This window comes from Bombina bombina, chromosome 6 (assembly GCF_027579735.1).
Source record: "Bombina bombina isolate aBomBom1 chromosome 6, aBomBom1.pri, whole genome shotgun sequence".
NCBI classification, from domain to species: domain Eukaryota; kingdom Metazoa; phylum Chordata; class Amphibia; order Anura; family Bombinatoridae; genus Bombina; species Bombina bombina.
Genome location: NC_069504.1, coordinates 161929234 through 161947226, shown reverse-complemented (window position 1 = coordinate 161947226; position 17993 = coordinate 161929234). Strand labels below are relative to the sequence as shown.

The 17993-nt window shown below is 39.0% G+C and overlaps 1 protein-coding gene across 2 annotated transcripts in view; it reads right to left on the bottom strand.

Annotated features, from left to right (window-relative positions):
- POT1 (protection of telomeres 1) overlaps window positions 1–17993 on the bottom strand; it is a 640429-nt gene that overhangs the window by 47560 nt on the left and 574876 nt on the right. For both annotated transcript variants that reach the window (XM_053716650.1, XM_053716651.1), the window contains one exon: window positions 13266–13360. In XM_053716650.1, coding sequence (XP_053572625.1) covers window positions 13266–13360 — 95 coding nt within the window. The remainder of the gene's footprint in view (window positions 1–13265; window positions 13361–17993) is intronic.

Here is a 17993-nt window from a genome sequence, read left to right as displayed (position 1 = left end):
GAAGAAGGATTAGGACACAATGATGGAACAACAATCTCTTGATTGATATTCTTGTTAAAAACCACCTTAGGTAAAAACCCAGGTTTGGTACGCAGGACTAGCTTATCTGCATTAAAAATCAGATAAGGAGAATCACATTGTAAGGCAGATAGCTCAGAGACTCTCCGAGCCGAGGAAATAGCCATCAAAAACAGAACTTTCCAAGATAAAAGTTTAATATCAATGGAATGAAGGGGTTCCAACGGAACTCCTTGAAGAACTTTAAGAACCAAGTTTAAGCTCCACGGGGGAGCAACAGGCTTAAACACAGGCTTAATTCTAACCAAAGCCTGGCAAAATGCCTGGACGTCTGGAACCTCTGCCAGACGCTTGTGCAAAAGAATAGACAGAGCAGAAATCTGTCCCTTTAAGGAACTAGCTGATAATCCTTTGTCCAAGCCCTCTTGGAGAAAAGACAATATTCTAGGAAACCTAACCTTACTCCATGAGTAATTCTTGGATTCACACCAATAAAGATATTTACTCCATATCTTGTGGTAGAATCGGAAAAGCCACGCTTTGATAGAATCAAACGTTCAATCTCCATGCAGTCAGTCTCAGAGAAATTAGATTTGGATGATTGAAAGGACCTTGTATCAGAAGGTCCTGTCTTAGAGGCAGAGTCCATGGTGAAAAGGATGACATGTCCACTAGGTATGCATACCAAGTCCTGCGTGGCCATGCAGGTGCTATCAGAATAACCGATGCTCTCTCCTGTTTGATTTTGGCAATCAGTCGAGGGAGCAGAGGAACAGTGGAAACACATAAGCCAGGTTGAAGAACCAAGGCGCTGCTAGAGCATCTATCAGCGTCGCTTCTGGGTCCCTGGACCTGGATCTGTAACAAGGAAGCTTGGCGTTCTGGCGAGACGTCATGAGATCCAACTCTGGTTTGCCCCAACGATGAATCAACTGAGCAAACACCTCCGGATGGAGTTCCCACTCCCCCGGATGGAAAGTCTGACGACTTAGAAAATCCGCCTCCCAGTTCTCCACGCCTGGGATATGGATTGCTGACAGGTGGCAAGAGTGGTACTCTGCCCAGCGAATTATATTTGAGACTTCTAACATCACTAGGGAACTCCTGGTTCCCCCTTGATGGTTGATGTAAGCCACAGTTGTGATGTTGTCCAACTGAAATCTGATGAACCTCAGTGTTGCTAACTGAGGCCAAGCCAGAAGAGCATTGAATATCGCTCTTAACTCCAGAATATTTATTGGAAGGAGTTTCTCCTCCTGAGTCCACGATCCCTGTGCCTTCAGGGAATTCCAGACTGCACCCCAACCTAGAAGGCTGGCATCTGTTGTTACAATTGTCCAATCTAGCCTGCGAAAGGTCATACCCTTGGACAGGTGTACCCGAGACAACCACCAGAGAAGAGAATCTCTGGTCTCTTGATCCAGATTTAGCAGAGGGGACAAATCTGTGTAATTCCCATTCCACTGACTCAGCATGCATAATTGCAGCGGTCTGAGATGAAGGCGCGCAAATGGCACTATGTCCATTGCCGCTACCATTAAGCCGATTACCTCCATACACTGAGCTACCGAAGGGCGCGGAATGGAGTGAAGAACACGGCAAGCATTTAGAAGTTTTGATAACCTGGACTCCGACAGGTAAATTTTCATTTCTACAGAATCTATAAGAGTCCCTAAGAAGGAGACTCTTGTGAGTGGGGATAGAGAACTCTTTTCCTCGTTCACTTTCCACCCGTGCGACCTCAGAAATGCCAGAACTATCTCTGTATGAGACTTGGCAACTTGAAAGCTTGACGCCTGTATCAGGATGTCGTCTAGACACGGAGCCACCGCTATGCCTCGCGGTCTTAGAACCGCCAGAAGTGAGCCCAGAACCTTTGTAAAGATTCTCGGGGCTGTAGCCAACCCGAAGGGAAGAGCTACAAATTGGTAATGTCTAGAAAGGCAAACCTTAGAAACCGATGATGATCTTTGTGAATCGGTATGTGAAGGTAGGCATCCTTTAAGTCCACTGTGGTCATGTACTGACCTTCTTGGATCATGGGTAGGATGGTCCGAATAGTTTCCATTTTGAAAGATGGAACTCTGAGGAATTTGTTTAAGATCTTTAGATCCAAAATTGGTCTGAAGGTTCCCTCTTTTTTGGGAACCACAAACAGATTCGAATAACAACCCTGTCCTTGTTCCGTCCGCGGAACTGGATGGATCACTCCCATAACTAGGAGGTCTTGCACACAGCGTAGGAATGCCTCTTTCTTTATCTTATTTGCAGATAGCCTTGAAAGATGAAATCTCCCTTGTGGAGGGGAAGCTTTGAAGTCCAGAAGATATCCCTGAGATATGATCTCCAACGCCCAGGGATCCTGAACATCTCTTGCCCACGCCTGGGGGAAGAGAGAAAGTCTGCCCCCTACTAGATCCGTCGCCGGATAGGGGGCCATTCCTTCATGCTGTCTTAGAGGCAGCAGCAGACTTTCTGGCCTGCTTGCCTCTGTTCCAGGACTGGTTAGGTTTCCAGGCCTGCTTAGATTGAGCAAAAGTTCCCTCTTGTTTTGAAGCGGAGGAAGTTGATGCTGCACCTGCCTTGAAATTTCGAAAGGCACGAAAATTAGACTGTTTGGCCTTTGCTTTGGCCCTGTCCTGAGGAAGGGTGTGACCCTTACCTCCAGTAATGTCAGCAATAATTTCCTTCAAACCAGGCCCGAATAAGGTCTGCCCCTTGAAAGGAATGTTGAGTAATTTAGACTTCGAAGTCACGTCAGCTGACCAGGATTTAAGCCATAGCGCCCTACGCGCTTGGATGGCGAATCCGGAATTCTTAGCCGTTAGTTTAGTCAAATGAACAATGGCATCAGAAACAAATGAGTTAGCTAGCTTAAGTGTTCTAAGCTTGTCAATAATTTCAGTCAATGGAGCTGTATGGATGGCCTCTTCCAGGGCCTCAAACCAGAATGCCGCCGCGGCCGTGACAGGCGCAATGCATGCAAGGGGCTGTAAAATAAAACCTTGTTGAATAAACATTTTCTTAAGGTAACCCTCCAATTTTTTATCCATTGTATCTGAAAAAGCACAACTTTCCTCAACCGGGATAGTAGTACGCTTTGCTAAAGTAGAAACTGCTCCCTCCACCTTAGGGACCGTCTGCCACAAGTCCCGTGTAGTGGCGTCTATTGGAAACATTTTTCTAAATATAGGAGGTGGGGAAAAAGGCACACCCGGTCTATCCCACTCCTTGCTAATAATTTCTGTAAGCCTTTTAGGTATAGGAAAAACATCAGTACACACCGGTACCGCATAGTATTTATCCAGCCTACACAATTTCTCTGGTACTGCAACTGTGTTACAGTCATTCAGAGCAGCTAATACCTCCCCAAGCAACACACAGAGGTTCTCAAGCTTAAATTTAAAATTAGAAATCTCTGAATCAGGATTCCCCGAATCAGAGATGTCACCCACAGACTGAAGCTCTCCGTCCTCATGATCTGCATATTGTGACGCAGTATCAGACATGGCCCTTACAGCATCTGCGCGCTCTGTATTTCTCCTAACCCCAGAGCAATCGCGCTTGCCTCTTAATTCAGGCAACCTGGATAATACCTCTGACAGGGTATTATTCATGATTGCAGCCATGTCCTGCAAGGTAATCGCTATGGGCGTCCCTGATGTAATTGGCGCCATATTAGCGTGCATCCCCTGAGCGGGAGGTGAAGGGTCTGACATGTGGGGAGAGTTAGTCGGCATAACTTCCCCCTCGTCAGAATCTTCTGGTGATATTTCTTTTATATTTAAAGACTGATCTTTACTGTTTAAGGTGAAATCAATACATTTAGTACACATTCTCCTATGGGGCTCCACCATGGCTTTCAAACATAATGAACAAGTAGTTTCCTCTGTGTCAGACATGTTTAAACAGACTAGCAATGAGACTAGCAAGCTTGGAAAACACTTTAAACAAGTTTACAAGCAATATAAAAAACGTTACTGCACCTTTAAGAAACACAAATTTTGTCAAAATTTGAAATAACAGTGAAAAAAGGCAGTTACACTAACAAAATTTTTACAGTGTATGTAACAAGTTAGCAGAGCATTGCACCCACTTGCAAATGGATGATTAACCCCTTAATACCCAAAAAATAATAAAAGACAAAAACGTTTTTTTTTTTTTTAAAACAGTCACAATAACTGCCACAGCTCTACTGTGGCTTTTTACCTCCCTCAAAAACGACTTTGATGCCTTTTGAGCCCTCCAGAGATGTCCTGGATCATGCAGGAAGAAGCTGGATGTCTGTGTCTGTAATTTTTGCTGTGCAAAAAAATGGCAAAATAGGCCCCTCCCACTCATATTACAACAGTGGAAAGCCTAAGGAAACTGTTTCTAGGCCAAATTCAAGCCAGCCATGTGGAAAAAAACTAGGCCCCAATAAGTTTTATCACCAAATACATATAAAAACGATTAAACATGCCAGCAAACGTTTTATATTACATTTTTATAAGAGTATGCATCTCTATTAATAAGCCTGATACCAGTCGCTATAACTGCATTTAAGGCTTTACTTACATTAGTTCGGTATCAGCAGCATTTTCTAGCAAATTCCATCCCTAGAAAAATATTAACTGCACATACCTTATTGCAGGAAAACCTGCACGCCATTCCCTCTCTGAAGTTACCTCACTCCTCAGAATATGTGAGAACAGCCATGGATCTTAGTTACTTCTGCTAAGATCATAGAAAACGCAGGCAGATTCTTCTTCTAAATACTGCCTGAGATAAACAGTACACTCCGGCACCATTTAAAAATAACAAACTTTTGATTGAAGAATAAACTAAGTATAAAACACCACACTCCTCTTACGACCTCCATCTTGGTTGAGGCTTACAAGAGAATGACTGGATATGACAGTTAGGGGAGGAGCTATATAGCAGCTCTGCTGTGGGTGATCCTCTTGCAACTTCCTGTTGGGAAGGAGAATATCCCATAAGTAATGGATGATCCATGGACTGGATACACTTAACAAGAGAAATGGAAATATTATAATTTATGTAAGAACTTACCTGATAAATTCATTTCTTTCATATTGGCAAGAGTCCATGAGCTAGTGACATATGGGATATACAATCCTACCAGGAGGGGCAAAGTTTCCCAAACTTTAAAATGCCTATAAATACACCACTCACCACACCCATAATTCAATTTAACGAATAGCCAAGTAGTGGGGTGATAAAATAAGGAGTAAAAAAAGCATACAAAAAGAGGAACTGGAAATATAATGGTGCTTTTATACCAAAACCATAACCACCAAAAAAGGGTGGGCCTCATGGACTCTTGCCAATATGAAAGAAATTAATTTATCAGGTAAGTTCTTTCATGTAAATGGCAAGAGTCCATGAGCTTGTGACATATGGGATAGAAATACCCAAGATGTGGAAGACCACAGAAGAGTCCCTAGAAAGGGAGGGATAAAATAAAAACAGCTAGTTCCGCTGAAAAAAATAAATCCACAAAAAAAAAAGTCTCTCATAAATTTCACATAAATTTAAAGGAAAAAACTTAAATCATAAGCAGAAGAATCAAACTGAGACAGCTGCCTGAAGAACCTTTCTACCAAAGACTGCTTCAGAAGAAGCAAATACATCAAAATGGTAAAATTTAGTAAATGTATGCAAAAGAAGACCAAGTTGCTGCTTTGCAAATCTGATCAACCGAAGCTTCATTCTTAAAAGCCGAAGAAGTGGCGACTGATCTAGTAGAATGAGCTGTAATTCTCTGAGGCGGAGACTGTCCCGTCTCCAAATAAACCTTGTGAATCAAAAGATATAACCAAGATGCCAAAGAAATGGCAGAGGCTTTCTGACCTTTCCTAGGACCAAAAGAAAACAACCAATAGACTAGAAGTCTTCTTCGACATAATATTTCAAAGCTCTTACAACATCCAAAGAATGTAAAGATCTTTCAAGAGTATTCTTGGAATTAGGACACAAGGAAGGAAAAACAATTTCCCTACTAATGTTGTTAGAATTCACAACCTTAGGAAGAAATTTAAACGAAGTCCGTAAAACAGCCTTATCTTGATGGAAAATCAGAAAAGTAGACTCACAAGAGAGAGCAGACAATTCAGAAACTCTTCTAGCTGAAGAGATAGTCAAAAGGAACAATACTTTCTAAGAAAGTAGTTTAATATCCAGAGAATGCATAGGCTCAAACGGAGGAGCCTGCAAAGCCTTTAAAACCAAATTAAGACTCCAATCAGGAGAGACTGATTTAATAACAGGCTTGATACGAACCAAAGCCTGAACAAAACATTGAATGTCAGGAAGATTAGCAATCTTTCTATGAAATAAAACAGAAAGAGCAAAGATTTGTCCCTTCAAAGTACTTGCAAACAAACCTTTATCCAAACCATCCTGAAGAAACTGTAAAATTCTAGGAATTCTAAAAGAATGCCAAAAGAATTTATGAGAACACCATGAAATATAGGTTTTCAAAACCCGATAACAGACTTTCGAGCCTGTAGCATAGTATTAAACTCCGAGTCAGAGAAACCTCTATGATTGAGCACTAAACGTTCAATTTCCATACCTTCAAATTTAACGATTTGAGATCCTGATGGAAAAACGGCCCTTGAGACAGAAGGTCTGGCCTTAAAGGAAGTGGCCAAGGTTGGCAACTGGACATTAAAACAAGATCTGCATACCAAAACCTGTGAGGCCATGCTGGTGCTATCAGAAACACATGCGATTGTTCTATTATCTTGGAAGAAGAACCAGAGGTGGAAAAATGTAAGCAGGTTGGTAAAACCAAGGAACTGCTAACGCATCCACCATCTACGCCTGAGGATCCCTGGACCTGGAAAGGTACCTGGGAAGCTTCTTGTTTAGATGGGAAGCCATCAGATCTATTTCAGGAAGACTCCACATCTGTACAATCTGACAAAATACATCTGGATAGAGAGACCACTCCCCCGGATGTAAAGACTGACGACTGAGATAATCCGCTTCCCAATTGTCTACACCTGGGATATGTATTGCATAATTTAGAAAGGAGTTGGATTCCGCCCAAAAAAGTATCTGAGATACTTTTTTCATCGATAAAGGACTGCAAGTCCCACCCTGATGATTGACATATGCCACAGTTGTGAAATTGTCTGTCTGAAAACGAATGATTGATTCCCTCTTTAATAGAGGCCAAGCCTGAAGAGCCCTGTAAATAGCACTGAGTTCTAAAATATTGATTGGCAACCTCGCCTCTTGAGGATTACAAACTCCTTGTGCTGTCAAAGACCCCCCCAAACAGCTCCCCAACCTGTGAGACTTGCATCTGTTGAAATCACAGTCCAGAAAAGAAGAACAAAAGAGGCCTTGTGAATAATGCGATGATGGTCTAACCCCAAAGTCAGAGAGAGTTGAGTGTTGGGATCTAAGGATATCAATTGTTATATCCGAATATAATCCCTGCACCATTGATTCAGCATGCAAAGCTGAATAGGTCTCATATGAAAACGAGCAAAGGGGATCGTGTCCAATGTTGCAGTCATGAGATATAAAACTTCCATGCACATAGCCATTGAAGGGAATGATCGAGACTGAAGGTTTCGACAGGCAGAAACCAATTTCATTTGTCTCTTCTCTGTTAAAGACAGGGTCATGGACACTGAATCTATCTGGAAACTTAAAAAGGTGACCCTTGTCTGAGGAATCAAGAAACTCTTTGGTAAATTGATCCTCCAACCATGTCTTTGAAGAAACAACACAAGTTGATTCATGTGAGATTCTGCTAAATTAAAATATTGAACAAATAAGAAAACACCACAATACCCTGCTCTCTGATTACAGATAGAAGGGCACCTAGAACCTTCGAAAAGATTCTTGAAGCTATCGCTGGGCCAAATGGAAGAGCAACAAATTGGTAATGCTTGTCTAGAAAAGAGAATCTCAGAAACCGATAGTGGTCTGGATGAATCGGAATGTGAAGATATGCATCCTGTAAGTCTACTGAGGACATGTAATGACCTTGTTGATCAAAAGGCAGAATAGTCCTTATAGTCACCATCTTGAAAGTTGGGACCCTTACAAATTGATTCAAAAATGTCAGATCCAGAACTGAATTTTCCTTCTTCGGGACAATGAATAGATTTGAATAAAAACCCAGACCCTGTTCCAGAAGTGGAACTGGTACAATTACCCCTAAAAGCTCCAGATCTAAAACACACCTCAGAAAGGCCTGAGCTTTCACAAGATTTGATGGAACGTGAGAGAGAAAAAATTTTCTCACAGGAGGTCTTATTCTGAAACCTATTTGATACCCCTGAGAAACAATAATTTGAATCTAAGGATTCTGAACAGAACCTGCCCAAATGTCTTGAAATAATTTTAATCTACCCCCCACCAGAAAAACTGGATTGAGGGCCGCACCTTCATGCAGTCTTGGGGGCTGGCTTTGGCTTTTTATAAGGCTTGGATTTATTCCAACTCGAATATGGCTTCCAATTGGAGCCAGAGTCCTTAGAGGAAAGAGTGTTTTTTGTTCTCTAGTCTGACGAAAGGAACAAAACCGATCAGAAGTTTTAGATTTACCCTTAGACTTTTTATCTTGGGGCAAAAAAACTCCCTTCACTCCAGTAATAGTGGAAATAATAGAATCCTATTGGGAACAAAATAAATTATTACCCTGGAATGATAGAGATAGCAACCTAGATTTAGATACAATGTCAGCATTCCATGATTTGAGCCATAAAGCTCTTCTAGCTAAAATAGCCAAAAACATAGATTTAACATCAATCTTGATTATATCAAATATACCATTACAGTTAAAATGATTAGCATGTTGACGCAAACGAACAATGCTATGCAAATCAGAATCTTTTTCCCATTGTGCTAAGCTATCCAACCATCAGCCATAGAAATGGCAGGTCTGAGAATATAGCCAGAATGTAAATAAGCTTTCCTTAGATAAGATTCAAATTTTTCTATCTAAAGGATCCTTAAAAGAAGTACTATCTACCACAAGTATAGTAGTACGTTAGCAAGAGTAGAAATAGCCCCATCAACCTTAGGGACTTTTTCCCAAAACTCTAATTTAGCCACTGGCAGAGGATACAACTTTTTAAACCTTGAAGAAGGAACAAAAGAAGTACCAAGTTTAGACCATTTCTTAGCAATCACATCAGAAATAGCATCAGGAACAGGAAAAACCTCAGGAGTAGACACAGGAGGTTTATAGACAGAATTTAAACGTTTACTGGATTTATTATCAAGAGAAACAGACTCCTCTATAACCAAAGTTATTAACACTTCTTTTAACAAGGAACGAATATACTCAATCTTAAAAATATAAGATGATTTATCAGTGTCAATGTCTGTTGTAGGATCTTAGTAGGATCTTCTGAATCCGAGAGATCCTCATCAGAGGAGGATATATCAGTATCTTGTAAGTCATTACAAATTTCATCAGTAGTATGAGAAGTTTTAAAAGACCTTTTACTTTATTTGAAGGCGCAATAGCAGACATAGGCCTCTATTTATCAAGCTGTCAACCACAAATACGCTGGAAATCCGCAGCGTATTTGTGGCGAGCCTGACTCGCCATAGTTATCAAACCCTACAGACCGGCAAAAGTAGAATATAGTGACGTAACATACGATCCGCCGGACTCAGTCCGACACAGATCGATGCTTACGTCACTACAGATGTTCCGAATGCAAGTTCGGCACTATCTGACTACTTTTGCCGCTGGAGGCGGCGGATGCCATAGGAATCAATGGGAGTCTGAATGCAGAGAAAGCTTATGTTCGCTGCTGCTCGATATCCCATTGATTCCTATGGGAACGTCTACACCTAAGACCCTAACATGTAGCCCGAGTCTAAACACCCATAATCTGCCCCCCTACACCGGCGCCACCTACATTATACTTATTAACCCCTAAACCGCCGCTCCTGGAGCCCACCGCAACTAAAGTGTTTAACCCCTAAACCGTCGCTCCCGGAGCCCACCGCAACTAAATAAAGTGTTTAACCCCTAAACCGCCGCTCCCGGAGCCCGCCGCAACTAAATAAAGTGTTTAACCCCTAAACCGCCGCTCCCAGAGCCCGCCGCAACTAAATAAAGTGTTTAACCACTAAACTGCCACTCCCGGAGCCCGCCGCCACCTACATTAAATTTATTAACCCCTAATCTGACCCCCCCTACATCGCCGCCACCTACATTAAATTTATTAACCCCTAATCTGACCCCCCTACACCGCTGCTACCTACATTAAATTTATTAACCCCTAAACCTAAGTCTAACCCTAACCCCCTCTAACTTAAATATAATTTAAATAAATTTAAATAAATATTCCTATCATTAAATAAATTATTCCTATTTAAAACTAAATACTTACCTATAAAATAAACCCTAAGCTAGCTACAATATAACTAATAGTTACATTGTAACTAGCTTAGGCTTAATTTTTATTTTACAGGCAAGTTTGTATTGATTTTAACTAGGTACAATAGTTATTAACTATTTAATAACTATATAGTTAACATAAATACAAAAGTACCTGTAAAATAAAACCTAACCTAAGTTACAATTACACCTAACACTACACTATAATTAAATACAATTAAATAAAATTAACTAAAGTACAAAAAACAAACACTAAATTACAGAAAATAATAAAATAATTACAATAATTTTAAACTAATTACACCTAATCTATTCCCACTAATAAAATAAAAAAGCCCCCCCAAAAAATAAAAATACCTACCCTACACTAAATTACAAATAGCCCTTAAAAGGGCCTTTTGCGGGGCATTGCCCCAAAGTAATCAGCTCTTTTACCTGTAAAAACAAAAAAACACAATACCCCCCAACATTACAACCCACCACCCACACAAGCAACCCTACTCTAAAACCCACCCAATGCCCCCTTAATAAAACCTAACACTACCCCCTTGAAGATCACCCTACCTTGAGAAGTCTTCACCCAACCGGGCAGAAGAGGACCTCCAGACGGGCAGAAGTCTTCATCCAGGCGGCATCTTCTATCTTCATCCATCTGGAGCGGAGCGGGTCCATCTTCAAGACATCCAACGAGGAGCATCCTTCCAGGCCGACGACTACCCGATGAATGAATATTCCTTTAAATGACGTCATCCAAGATGGCGTCCCTTGAATTCCGATTGGCTGATAGAATTCTATCAGCCAATCGGAATTAAGGTAGGAAAAATCCTATTGGCTGATGCAATCAGCCAATAGGATTGAGCTTGCATTCTATTGGCTGATTGGAACATCTAGAAGCGCGTATCATAGATGAAATCATAAAAATCAAGCACAAACTTACTTTACCACCTCCATAGGAGACAAAGTTTGTAAAACTGAATTGTGGGTGTGGTGAGGGGTGTATTTATAGGCATTTTGAGGTTTGGGAAACTTTGCCCCTCCTGGTAGGATTGTATATCCCATACGTCACTAGGTCATGGACTCTTGCCAATTACATGAAAGAAAAGAATGTAATACCATGTAGATTATCTAAAGTCAAGTTATATCCCACTGATTATAAAAGTCATGGTTTATACAGCATATTTTATCAATGTCCTGTATCCAGTTTTAGTGAGGATGCAGAGGAAGGAAGGAAAGGAAAAAAGGAAAGAGAGAGAAAAAGAAAGAAATTAAAGAGAGAAAGAGAAAGCAATAGAAAGAGAATTTTAAAGAGAGAGAAGAGAAAGATAGAAAGTAAGAAAAGGAAAAGATAAATCCCATGATGCTATTTCCCAGTTTGGATCCTTATTTCTTTTAAATTAAATTTCATACTACAGTGTATCATGGAAGCTTAACACAAATTATTTGACTGTAGAGCAGTGAAAAAGTTATTTAAATGAACTTGCAGCAATTAGATGTATTAATAGAACATACAACATAAATATTTAAATATTCCTTAACATATGAGAAGCCACAAGGGAGACTTGAGCTACACCCTTGCTGCTCTCACTAATAATAAGCTGGATGGGTTTGAGATCCAATTGCACTATTGTTTTTCACTACAGATCAGAGGGTACACACACTGAGTATATTGCACATGCCTTAATGCATCACTTACAGCTCTATCAAATTGTATTTTACTGCCTAGATGAAAATGTTAAAATGATTACTTCCATTATTGTTATGATCGTGTGCCCCTCCATAGATGTCTGTCCTCCATTTACCTAAAATATAAAGCTGATGCAACCTACAGGGGTTCCACTGGGTTAATAAGATTACACTCATGCTCATGTTCTCCCAATCTCCTCATTTCTACAGGGGAGGTACTACTGATCGGCTGCTGCCATTGACTGCATCATCCTTTTGTAAAGAAAATTGAAAACAAGATGCAAAGAGGCAGTCTGAAACCAGCTACAGAAGGATATACTGTAAATTGGGGCATTTAATTAATGTATCACTTCCATGCCCCTTAAAAGATAATGACTTCACAAGAGGCATACATCTCTCCTATCTTATTACAAAGATCCTGTGTCTAGCAGCAGTAAAATGACCTGCTTCACTGTGTTTACAGACTTAAAGGGACAGTCTACACCAGATTTTTTTATTGTTTAAAAAGATAGATAATCCCTTTATTAGACATTCCCCAGTTTTGCATAACCAACACTGTAATATTAATATACTTTTTACCTCTGTGATTGACTTGTATAAGCCTCTGCAGACTGCCCCCTTATTTCAGTTCTTTTGACAGACTATCATTTTAGCCAATCAGTGCTGACTCCTAGGTAACTCCACGGGCATGAACACAGTGTTATCTATATGGTACAGATGAACTAACGCCCTCTAGTTGTGAAAAAAATTTCAAAATGCATTCAGATAAGAGGCAGCCTTCAAGGGCTAAGAAATTTGCATATGAGCCTCCTAGGATTAGCTTTCAACAAAGAATACCAAGAGAACAAAGCAAAATTGATGATAAAAGTAAATTGGAAAGTTGTTTAAAATTACATGCCCTATTTAAAACATGATATGCCCTATCTGAATCATGAACATTTATATTTTGACTAGACTGTCCCTTTAAATTAGATATAAGATTTAAACAATTTTTTTTTTTATAACATGCTTTAATTATGAAACTTTTGAACACCTTCCCATCTAACATTTTTTCTGGGGTTCCTCAGTTCACAAACAAAAAGCAAAGACAATGTTTAATTATTATTTTTTATTTACAAGTTAATTATTGTTAAAAGAACTTCAATTCAATTAATTGTTTTAGGGAACTTCTTATACTTACGGAATAATTCCACAAGTAGGCATTCAGTGATTCTGTTCCATCATCAAGGGTAAACTGCATAACGAACACGTAACTTAATGGCTCAATACCCAAAACTAAAAAAAAAAAGGTTTTCATTGTTTTTACATTACATGTAAATGGCGTTTTTCTTGTTTTTACATTACAGCATTCACCAACAGCCAAAATCTCCAAAGCTCATCACTCAGTCAAGTTTATTTTTAAAGATCTGTCAGTTCTTTGTTGATGCAAAATCTTTTTTTTAAGCATTATATTGTAATGTAGGTGTCTCACATTCATATACAGAACCCTGCAAAGTGCGCTGAACCACTTTGAAGCCTTTCTAATATTCCTTGAGGGTTCCTGCAGTACCAAGAAGCACCTAGATTACGAGTTTTGAGTTACGGCTGAAAATGGCCATTTCAGCGTAAAAACAGTAACGCAGCCATTACGAGTCTTGTCGGTATAGCTATACCGCAAGCATTTTAGCCTGTAACGCAACGTCAATCTCGCACTGCACTACAGGTTGTGCAGTGAGGCTAAATAGCGATTAAACCAATGAAAAGTCACATTTTGTATGGAAGAACTATAATCTATACACCTAAAATGGAGGGGAATGAAACTTTAATGTATATGACAGAGCATGCAATTAGCTTTGTTCTCATGGTATCATTTGTTAAAAAACATAACTAGGTAGGATCAGGAGCAGCAATACACTATAGGGAGAAAGTTACTGATTGGTGACTGCAAATATATGCCTCTTATTCCCAGTGTGTTCAGCTAGTTCCCAGTAATGCATTGCTGCATCTTCAACAAAGGATACCAAGAAAATGAAGCAAATTTGATAATAGAAGTAAACTGGAAAGTTGTTTAAAACTGTATGCTCTGAAAGAAAAAAATGGTGCTTCATGTACCAACATTTGTTATAAAAGTAAAAAGAAAAAAGTGAAAGTGAAATACCTTTAGATAAACATTTTACACTGATAAGGTTTTCTACAGTTCTTCAATTTATACCCAGTAGGTAGAAACACTGCATAAGTAAAGAGGCAGATCAAGCAAAATTACACATTTTTTCTAGTAATATATTTTTAAAAACCATACTATTAAAAAGACAGCAAGCATAATGGACTTTTAGTTGTAATATTTTTACTTTTAAGTATTATATATTAAGGGCTATATGAAGTGTGGAATTTTATTTAGCGCTCTCGTTCGAGGGTAAACTTTGCTAGACGTAAGCTTTTTGTTGGGTGACATTTGGTTAGCTAACCAAATATCACAACTGCGTAAACATATTCTCACCATAGAAGTCAATGAAAAGCACAGAAGAAAAAACCTATCGTTTGTGCGCTAACCCGACAGCAGTTATGAATATTTCACATACAGAACAATGTAATTATTATTGTAAATAACATAATTTATGTAAGAACTTACCTGATAAATTAATTTCTTTCATATTGGCAAGAGTCCATGAGCTAGTGATGTATGGGATATACATTCCTACCAGGAGGGGCAAAGTTTGCTAAACCTCAAATGCCTATAAATACACCTCCCACCACACCCACAACTCAGTTTAACGAATAGCCAAGTAGTGACGTGATAACAAAAAGGAGTAAAAAAGCATACAAATAGAGGAACTGGAAATATAATTGTGCTTTTATACAAAAAACATAACCACCATAAAAAGGGTGGGCCTCATGGACTCTTGCCAATATGAAAGAAATTAATTTATCAGGTAAATTCTTACATAAATTATGTTTTCTTTCATGTAATTGGCAAGAGTCCATGAGCTAGTTAAAGTCCACAAAAGAGTCACTAGAGAGGGAGGGATAAAACAACAGCTATTTCCACTGAGAAATTAAATCCACACAATAATTTTCTTAAAAAAACTTAAATCAAAAGCAGTAGAATCAAACTGAAACAGCTGCCTGAAGAACTTTTCTACCTAAGACTGCTTTAGAAGAAGCAAAATACATCAGCATGGCAAAAACAATAAAAATATGCAAAGAAGACCAAATTACTAATTTTCAAATTTGATCAAAGTTTCATTCTGAAAAAGTCCAAGAAATGGCGACTAAATTTAGTAGAATGAGCTGTAAATCTCTGAGGCGGAGCCTGCCCTGCCTCCAAATAAGCCTTGAAAAACAAAAGTATTAACCAGGATGCCAAAGAATTGGCAAAGGCTTCCTAACCTTTTCTGGAACCAGAAAAACAACAAATAGACTAGAAGTCTTCTGATATTCTAGAAACCTCTATATAGAATTATAAAGCTCTTACCACATCCAAAGGATGTAAAGAACTCTCAAATAATTATTTAGGATTAGGACACAAAGAAGGAACAACAATTTCTCTACTAATGTTGTTCAAATTCACAGCCTTAGGAAAAAAAAGAAGTCCACAAAACAACTTATCTAGATGAAAAAAATCAGATAAGGAGAAACACAAGAGAGAGCTGATAAATCAGAAACTTTTGTAGCAGAAGAGATAGTCAAAAGAAAACACTTTCCAAGAGAGTAGATAACCAAATAAGACTGCACAAAAGAGAAATTAATAAATGAACAGGCTTGATACCAACCAAAGCCTGAACAAAACAGTGAATATCAGGAAGTTTAAACAATCTTTCTAGTAAATAAAAAAGAAAGAACAGAGATTTGTCCCTTCAAAAAATTTGCAGACAAACTTATACCAACCATCGTAAAAAAAACTGTAAAATCCTAGGAATTCTAAAAGAATGCCAAAAGAAATTATGAGAACACTATAAAATATAGGTTTTCCAAACCTGATAATACATGTTCCTTGAAACAGACTTTTAAACCTGCAACATAGTGATAAAAACTGAGTCAGAGAAACCTCTATGACTAAACACTAATCAGCTTCCATACCATCAAATTAGTAATTTGAGATCCCAATGGAAAAATAGCCCCTAAAACCAGAGGGCTGGCCAAAGAAAAAGCGGCCAAGGATGGCAACTGGACATCCAAACAAGATCCACATACCAAACCTGTGAGGCCATGCTGATGCCATCAGAAAGACATGAGACTGTTCCAATATGATCTTGGAAATCACCCTTGGAAGAAAAAAACAGAGGTGGAAAGATGAAGTCAGGTTGCAAAACCAAGACACTGCTAATGCATCCACTATTTCTGCCTGAGGATCCCTGATCCTGAAAAGGTACCTGGGAAATTGAGAAAACACATCTGTATAGAGATACCACTCTCCCGGATGTAAAGACTGACGGCTGAGATAATCCCCCTCCCAAATGTCTAAACCTGAGATAAAAAAAAATGTAGAAAAAAGACAGGAGATAAATTCCATCTAAGAACGTATTCAAGATACTTCTTAATTGCTTAAGAAACTACGAGTCCCTATTTGTTGATTGACATATGCCACAATTGTGATATTGTCTGTCTGAAAGTAAAAAAAGTTCTCTCCTAAAAGAGGCCAAGCCTGAAAGAACTCTGAAAAATATCAATTGGAAACCTCGTTTCCAAACCCCTTGTGCTGTCAGAGACCCTCAGACAGCTCCCCAACCTGTAAGACTTGCATCCATTAAATATACAGTCCAGGAAGGACGAACAAAAGGAGGCCCCCTGAATAAAACGATGATAAACTAATCACCAAAACAGAGAGAGTAGAGTGTTAGGATTTAAAAATATCAACTGTGATATCTAAAAACAATCCCTGCATCATTGATTCAGTATGCAAAACAAAGAGAGATCTCAGATGAAAAGGGAACCACGCCCGATGCTGTAGTTATGAGATATAAAACTTCCATGCACATAGCCACTGAAAGAAATGTTCGACTTTAATTTAGACAGGCTAACACCAATTACAATTGATTTTTGTCCGATAAAGACAAAGACAAACACAGAATCCGTCTAGAAACCCAAAAAAGAAGTGACCCTTGTCTGAGGAATTACGAAACTCTTAGGTAAATTAAATCCTCTAACCATGTCTTGAAGAAACAAAACTGATTGTTGAGGGATTCCAAAAAGTCCATATATTTGAATACTGGTCTTTGATATGTAAGTATTGAGTACTTGTAAAGCGCGTCTAATCACCCGTAAGGGACTCAAGACGCTGCTCATTTAATCGACCTCGGAAGGATGAAAGGCTGAATGGACCTCGCCGATAATCGAATCTGCAACCCCCAGGTTGCTACAGAGCTCAGCCACAGTGCATTAGCATGCTGAGCTATCTGATCGGCTTTAATAAAAGAAAAGTTTAAGCTAATACCAAGATACCATCCAAATAAGGAAGCACCACAATACCCTACTGTCTGAAAACAAAAAGAAGGGCACCAAGAACCTTTGAAAAGATTCATAAAGCTGTTGCTAGACAAAAAGGGAAAAGCGACAAATTGGTAAAGCTTATCTAAAAAAGGAACATTTCAGAATCCACAAGTGGTCTGAATGAAATAAAATGACCTTGCTGAACAAAAAGGCATAATAGTCCTTATAATCGCCAACTTAAAAGTTGAGACTCTAACAAAACAATATAAAAGTCTTCAGATCCAAGCTTGGACTGAATAAACCTTTCTTCTTTGGAACAAAAAAAAGAATATGAATAGATACCCAAACCCTGCTCCTGCTAAAAGAACTGGTATAATCACTCCTGAAAAAAATTCACAGAGTGTACTGAGTAAGAAAGATTCTGAGTTCATCCAAAAACAACTTAAGGACTGGTTTGAGAACTGCACCTTCATGCAGTCTAATAACTAGTAATTATATAGCG